The sequence below is a fragment of the Alligator sinensis genome, unplaced genomic scaffold (genome assembly GCF_000455745.1).
Source record: "Alligator sinensis unplaced genomic scaffold, ASM45574v1 scaffold374_1, whole genome shotgun sequence".
Lineage (NCBI taxonomy): Eukaryota > Metazoa > Chordata > Crocodylia > Alligatoridae > Alligator > Alligator sinensis.
This window is the reverse complement of record NW_005842383.1, coordinates 892,932-900,946: the sequence shown is the minus strand read 5'-3', so window position 1 is coordinate 900,946 and position 8,015 is coordinate 892,932. Positions and strand designations below refer to the sequence as shown.

Genomic DNA, 8,015 nt, shown 5'->3' with positions numbered 1-8,015 from the left:
CTGGGCACACGGGCAGCCGGGTAGGCACGGGGGGCTGTGGTGTGCGGCTGGCGCCGCGTTGCAGGTTCATTCGCGGCGGGGGAGGATGCACGTTTCGCTGGCCCGATGGCAGAGCCGGCGCGCCGGACTGTGTCTGGCGGCTCCGAGGAGAGGACACGAGGACGCGCCGCGGGCTGAGCCGTGCTGTGCAGGAGCGCTCCCTGCGGGGCCGGACTGGTGCGGGGAGCGGAGGGGAGGAGGCTTCGGGATTAGAAACCGTCGGGCTGTGCTCACCGGTGTCCGGCACTAGGACAAGTGCAGCTGCAGCTCAAATAGGAGAGGCCCCGTCTTTTCTCGGAGGGAGGGAGCTCACTTCAGCTGTCACCCGTGTTTAAAGAAAATGCAATCCAGATATTTAAGTAAAGCATTTCGAAACGTAGAAGACAGTCACCAAGTTAACTTCTAGCTGCACTTAGTTAACTGTAGCTGTTTCTAAACTCTTCTGCTCTGCATGTGATTAAAATGCACAGCAGCTTACTGGCTGAGTCTTTTAACTTTTCTATGTATTGTACCAAAACTATGTAATGGAGATAGCAGCCTTTGTGTTGGACATCTAGAGTTCCTTGGTCTTTGCTGAAATGTAATGTCAGGCTTTTTGGGCAATAATTGGCATCTAAACCTGCAAGTGTCTTCTTCTGTGGGCCATCTCCTCTTTCCCTTTCCCTTCCCAGTTAAGATAAATTAAGGAATGAGGGACTCAGGACTCTTATTATCTACCAGCAGAGTTGGATCTGCCCTTCAGTTAGTGTGATTCTTTAGATGAGACTTAAAAAAACCGGGGCTCTTGCAACCCCAAAGGTTTTACAAAATAATAAAAAAAGTTAGAATATACAAAGGTCTGTGGAAGGTGAGCTGCTTTCTCATACTCTCTTGTGTTGGTGGTTGTATAAACAGTGGATCAGATTCCACAGTGACTTAATGTTAAAAAAATGTGCAAGTGGAAATGCGGTTGTTTGACAAATGGTAGATGTGAAAAAGCTGTTGTCCTTGTCAAGCCCTTCAAGCACATTCTTGAGTTAACTCTTTAGAGTAGAACTTTTATGCATAAAACTGCAGGAATGGCATGTTGCCCTTATGTTTTGTGGCTGCTGCTACAATTGGTAGGCTATAGTAATATAATATAAACAAAATATTAGAAAGCAGAATACCATTCTTACTTTGGGTATATTAATAGCTGCTAAATAAGTGTCACTGTTCTGTAGCTAGCATTACTGTTGTTGTTGCTGGGTGAAATCTTGTTAGGGTTGGACTTTTATGTGCACTCTTCTCCAGCTCCACAGGACAGATCCTTAAAAACCAACAGAAAGATTCTCCATGCTTGTTGGTTTTTGGCCCCTCCAAAAGATGACTCGGTATTGGCAGTGGACGAGAGAGAACTCTCAGAGAAGTCTGAACACATTAATTCAGTTTGTTGCAGTACCAAGAATGCAACTCCTACATCTTCCTGGTTTTCTTAGGTCTTACTTACAGAGAGAAAATTTACAGTTGTAAAGATCTCATTTTATCTCCTATATTTGATCCTTTGAGTATTAGGGGAAATTCATTGGAAATGATCTTTAAATCAAATTAAATGCTTGCTACTGCAAGTGGTTAGAGTGAAAATTGTGCATTTCCTTTGTTTTACACTAGTTAGAAAAAAGTCAAATTTTGATTAGGCTTTAACTAATGTTTCCTTGTTAAGCTTAGGCAAAGCTTGACCACTTTTTCAGAGGAGGTCTGAGGTTCTGCACTCTCCTGGACCCTTTGAAGTGAATCCAGTGTTTATAGCACAGCCCTGTAGACTCTTAGTTTTTGGTAGGCCACTCATTGTGTACCACTGCAAATTTAGGTTCAGTTTCCTTAGTTGTAGGAACATTGTAAAGCTGTGAGATAAACAGGAGTGGAGCTGAACTGGTGTTAGCAATCATAGGGCATTTCTTTTAAAAAGGTTTTTACAGGCTGGGGTTTAGGCAAATAATAGTTTCAAGAGAGGGTAAGGAAGTTTGATTACATTGATTAGATATTATGGCCGGCAGTATTTGTATTTCCATCCAAAAACTTGATTTGATTTCCATCCAAAAACTTATACAGCCATTGGACTGACTATCTAAGCTATGCAAAACACTTCAAAAGCATTAGGAAACAAATATGTGGATTTTCAGCCTATTGTTACTTAGCAGCACAAACGATCTTCCTTTTTTGTTAATGTAGATAAGCTACCATGCTGAAAAGTTTCCTTGGGGATTCTCAAGACACTGATGAAACAACTTCATTTAACTTTAACAATTTGGTTAAAGCCTCAGTGTTACATAATACAGCGATCTGATACATATTAAAAGCAAAAAATACCACCAGTTCTGAGGTTGGTATACGCAAACAAATGTGCAGAAAACTTAAATAGTTGTTGGATGTTGGTTATCTCGCCAGTTTTTATACTGTAAGGGATTTTGACCCTTCAGAAGTTATATTTTAAATGTGGCATCATCGGTAGATGATGGCTGTTCATAATATACCCTGTCCATTATTTTCCATCCAAAAAGGTATGGAAGTACTTAAAGGGACATTTTGTTTCAACAGTGTGTCCAGAACATTTTCAAGAATGAGTCGACCACAGGACAGGACTGGAAACTCCTGCAGTAAGGAGTCTCTTGCAAAGTGCCTTCAAGCTAAGAAGGACTTGGAGACAGCTCTTGGTGGGATCGTCAAGGCTGAACAGCAGATTAAAGACAACTGGAGAGAGGTATTTGAAATGCGTTTTTCTAGAAAGTTAAGTAGTTTTGCAAGTCTTCTGTAACTGCTTTGGGTGTTCTGCAGGCCTTTGTGGTGCTTTGTGTGAATAGACTGAAATTCTTCCAAGAAGGAGCAAGCAGCTTGCTACATAATTCATCCATGCCCTTTACAGGACATTGTTTGAGCATGGCTAACCCAGCCATCCAGAATAATATGTATTCTGAGAGACTGCTGTCTCTCACTAAATAATGTTTTGTACTGGTCTCACAATTGAATTTGTAGTTTGTATGTAGACAAGGTTCCTTGGGTGAATTTGATATCTTTTATTAGACCAACCCAAATGGTTGGAGAATAGTTATTAAGCAAGCTTTCGGGTTCAAAAACCCTTCGTCAGGCTCAGGAAGCTGCAGCAGTTGGTGTGGTTTCCAAGTCCTTCAAATTTATTTATTTATTTATGTATGTATTTATTTTTTAAGCAATTCATTCATTGTCACTGGAAACTGTTCTTGGTTTAAAATGAAGAAACAAAGATGTTACAAATAATGGTAGTATTTGCTTTTAAAGAACTGACCTTTGGGACGTTTTAAGGGGAATGGCCCTGGCACTAGCAGACTGCAGTGTTAGCAGCTCTTACCCTTGTGTCTGATGGTATCTCTCAAAATTAGTTCAAGGCTTGGCAGTTTAAGGATTTAAAAGTATTAATTTCTCTTAATGGCAGTTAACTAAATTTTCTTTTTTTGCAACACTGGGCATATTCAGCAGACATTCCAGAAATGCTAAATAGAGCTGCTACTTACCTTACAGGTCAAAGCTCAGATTCACAGCTGCATAAGTCGCCATCTGGAATGCCTGCGCAGTCGGGAAGTTTGGCTGTTTGAACAGGTGGATCTCATTCAGCAACTCAAAGAGGAAGCTTTACAGCAGCAAGCACAACAGCTTTACTGGGTAAGCTTGTTGCTTGTTTAACTCAGTGCAACTTTTAGACAGATAGTAGTCTTGTTAATATATTTATTAGTTTTAAAGTATAAGATAACTTATGAATATGCATGTCTTTAACCTGTTGATAGAAATGTTTAATATCCATAGTGGAAAGAATGTAATAATATTGTTTTGTTTTTCATGCAGCTGTTGGGCCAGTTCAATTGTATTATTCATCAACTGGAACACCCCCATAGTAATGACCTAGCCAATCAGATTTCGGTGTGCCTGGAGAGGTAAAAATGTTACACAATATGAACAGATGAGATTTTTATTCACTTTACATTGAATTTAAACTAACTTCCGGTTATGTTCCCTGTATGCGGTCTCTTCTTCTTTTATTGTGCGTGTGTACTTCACGATGACAGACAAGGTTCTTTGGGTGAATCTAATATCTTTTATTATCAAATTCACCCAAAGAACCTTGTCTGCCTATGTCCTTAGACCAACACGGCTACAACCTACACCCCATACTTCACTATGAGGTATTTTGTGTTACTGCTAAAACATTAAGGGTAAGATTTCAAAGTAGTCTTAGATGACATGCATCTAAATTCCTAGCACTGTTTTGTAAACATATTGTAAGATTTTTCTAGTACACCCCTTTTTAAAGAAAAATAGGGAATAGCCCACGTGAAATGCAGTACAGCTGTTTGCATGGGTTATAGTAGCATTAAGAGTGTTATAACTGATGGTCCAAGAAATATGCAAGGAGGAAGGGTTTTTTGGGGGGAGAGGGGGCAGGGGGAATATGTTTTTGGATGAACTGCATAGTTGGGGGAGATGTTAGACAAGCTTTAGGGGACAAAGTGCCCTACCTTGGGTCTGGGAAAGTAGCAGAGAGCGTAGGCTACATTACTAATAAGCAAATTAATATTAAAATAATAATATAAATACTAAATATAAATAAATAAAAGAGCTTTTGGCTGTCCATCCTTCTTTCTCAGACCTGAGGAATGGCACTTTGTGCCCCAAAGCTTGTCTAACATCTCTCAACTACACAATTGTCCAGTAAAATACACTGCCAGAAAACCCTTCCTTACTTCTTGGTATGTGTTACTCCAGGCGGTAAGTTTTTAATGGCAGCTAAATTAAGTGGAATACCATATTTCTCAGTGTATAAGTTGAGGTTTGAAGCTCAATTTTTAACTGTTAAAATTCAACCTCAACTTATGCACTGTATCGCCATCCACTGCAAGAGCTCAGTGGTTGGCTGGCCCAGGCAGCACTGATCATGGGGAATGGGGCCGCACCAGCTGAATGCTGAGCCTGGTGTTGCTTGCAAGGGACGTGGTGAAACTCGGCTCACTGCTCGGCTGGTGCGGCCCCAGCCCTGGCCCCATCAGCCAAGCCCAGCATCATTTGCAGGGGATGGGGCTGAGCCCAGCCTCAGCCTCATCCCTAACTTATACACCGTCCTTATGAAAACTTTAAATTTTGGCATCGGAAAACTGGGGGTGACGTACACACTGTGTCGACCTATACACCATGAAATACGGCAGGTAGGAAGACTTATTCTTGGTGTTATTGTCTTTGAAGAACAATATTTTAAATGTCTAGAGCTGTGGATAGGTGCCTTTTTGGTTTTGTATAAATAGCTAAGTTGTTCTATGTAGTTCAGCTTTGCTGGTGAAGGAACCAGTTTAAAGCCTTATCTCAAGATTAGCTCATTGTCAGTTTCACAAGCTTACATGTCAGCGAATTGAATTGAAGTTATGGATGAAGCGTTAATTTAATTTAAAACCTGATTTCTTTCAGATTGGCTAACTTGACCCTTAAACCAGAAGAGTCCTCCATCCTGAACTTTGAAGCTGATATGTCCTACCTTCGTCAGGCTATTACATCATTTGGCTCCATCAAAACTATGGTGAGTACCCAGGTTTTCCTGGTGGTGATATATCTGAAAATAGTTCCTTCATATGGTTTTTAGAAGACTAAGGATTTGTAGAACTCCAGTCAACCATTATTCAAGGTAGCTTATTTTTAAAGGTAAAGTTTAGCGTAAAATAATGATTCTATTTAATCGTATTATACTTGTCATTGATAAGTTATAACTTACATTTTTACGAATTTAATAATCATAGCATGCAGCAGCTCGTTTCCAATGAAATCTAGACCTGAGCACACAAGTTATATTTTATAAGAGAAGCCAGCCTTTTGCTGGTGTTTCAGGAAATCTAGTTTCAGAAGTAAGCCCAGTTATATTCAGCATGTGTGTGTAATATATACAGCAATCCCATTAATGTGTGCCTTCATTATATGAATGTCTTTGTTTCTGTCAGAGATTGGTTGGGGTGTGGTGAATGGTGGTCTTGTATGTAGCACTTGGAAATTTTATTGGCATGATGTAGGGGGAGGCAGTTCTTCAGGCACTGAGAGTAAAGAGTAGAAACAGTTCTGTTCCTTTCTTCTGGCCTGAAAGGTAGCACTAGTCAGACTTTTTTTTGCTTTGGTTTTTAAGTTGGCAGCCTTAGGGCACCTCTACATGTACAGAAAGGCTGCTCTGATGCACTGTAATTACAGCGTGTTGGAAGAGACTCAATTAATCAAGTCTGCTGAAACACAGTAATTACCATGCTCCAGCAGACTCCAGCATTATGTGCATTAGTGGCCCCGCATTGAAAAATGGCAGTGGGGGCGCTTTAACTAAAGTTCATCAAATGAGCTTTAAAGCATCACTGCTGCCACTTGTCAGCATGGGGACACTGATGCATGTGACACTCCAAGTGCTTTAATTAGAGTGGCTTTCTGAGCCTGCGGCTGCTTCCCCCTCCCCCCCAACTCATGGAGCTCATATATAAATGCTCTTAGGGCAGAGGTACAAAACAGTTGATTAATTGCAATTGTGTGTTACAGCATTCATGGTTAAATGTTTGGTTTTTAGTATTGAATGAAATCAAGTTTAAAAAATGGGACAAATTACTTAATTTATACTTTTTGTAGCAAACTTCGGAGACAGAAAATTGTTCTCCTTGGATACCAGTGCAGAACTGTATCCTGGCCAACTATGAACAGGTAAAGACTTTTCTCATGCACATACAACTTGATTAAAGAAGAGAACTGTGGTGTAATCTATCATTACATTCTCCTAACTGGCTTATGGTTTTGGTTAAGCTGTTGCAATTTGAGTAGCCTGTAGCAACCTGGCCCAGATGAATGTTGCAAAGAACTACCTGTTGCGTGTATATCAGCTTCCCTAGTCACTTGCTCTTGGTTCTACTCCTTAAAAAATGAATATGGGGTTCATTTGCATTCTGTGGAGTTCAAGTGTTTTTTAGTCAAAATATCGGAGGGTAACTGAAGTCCTGAGCGCTGATCTGGGATTTGAAATAATTGGTTGCATTGTACTTATCAGTTCACTGGGAAGTACCATGCTCGGTCATGGACAGAGGATGAATTAAATGCAATTTATTTTCCATTTAGCTTGGGAAGAGGGGTCTATATTCAAAAGGACTGTTTTTATTGGGTTGTAGCTTTCAGAACTGTCTTTAACCCACTTCCTAGATTATTAGAAATGGATAAACAAATCGCACCTTTAACTTGGCTTTCTGCTACTTAGATGATTTGGGAATTTTTTTAAGACTTTGTGAAAGAGGATTTCTGTAATTCTTCTTTTAGTTAGTAAATGTTGATACAGATGTGTATTTCAAAGTTCTCTCTCTCTAGATTGGCTTAGCAAGAAAACAGTTTTTAATAGCAGAAAACATTCTTTATTAGCAGAAACCACTGTATGGAACATTGGGGTCCTCACTCACTGACTGGCTACTTGGAAGCAAACCTGCTAACGTTTGTCAGGCTTTGCATGTTCCTAGCACCAGTGCTGATGACTGGCTTATGAAAAGGAATGTGCCAGAGACCAACCAGGTATTCTTTTCACTTATTAAATAAGATGTATTAGAGGGAAGATAGTGTTTTACTGCAGAGGAGGTGCAGGAGCACATCTTTTGAACTTATTTTGCATTTCAGCCTTCCTCTCAAATAGTTCATAGATGTTAGGGTGGGAAGGGACCTCAGTAGATCATCGAGTCCGACCCCCTGCATAAGCAGAAAAGTGCTGGGTCTAGATGACCCCAGCTAGATACTCATCTAACCTCCTCTTGAAGACCCCTCAGGGTAGGGGAGAGCACCACCTCCCTTGGGAGCCCATTCCAGACCCTGGCCACTCTAACTGTGAAGTTCTTCCTAATGTCCAATCTAAATCTGCTCTCTGCTAGCTTGTGGCCATTATTTCTTGTAACCCCCGGGGGCGCCTTGGTGAATAAATACTCACCAATTCCCTTCTGTGCCCC

General features: G+C 40.6%; 1 protein-coding gene across 7 annotated transcripts in view; it reads left to right on the top strand.

Moving 5' to 3' along the window:
- The window catches only part of NCOA4 (nuclear receptor coactivator 4), a 19,956-nt gene that overhangs the window by 6,249 nt on the left and 5,692 nt on the right, over window positions 1-8,015 (top strand). The window contains exons 1-8 of one of the 7 annotated variants that reach the window (XM_025210972.1): window positions 105-216; window positions 2,230-2,380; window positions 2,596-2,758; window positions 3,553-3,693; window positions 3,874-3,962; window positions 5,485-5,593; window positions 6,670-6,741; window positions 7,444-7,590. In XM_025210972.1, coding sequence (XP_025066757.1) covers window positions 2,618-2,758; window positions 3,553-3,693; window positions 3,874-3,962; window positions 5,485-5,593; window positions 6,670-6,741; window positions 7,444-7,590 — 699 coding nt within the window. In that variant the 5' untranslated portion in view covers window positions 105-216; window positions 2,230-2,380; window positions 2,596-2,617. The other 6 variants (XM_014522652.1, XM_006029505.3, XM_006029504.3 and 3 more) reach the window with 6 other exon arrangements.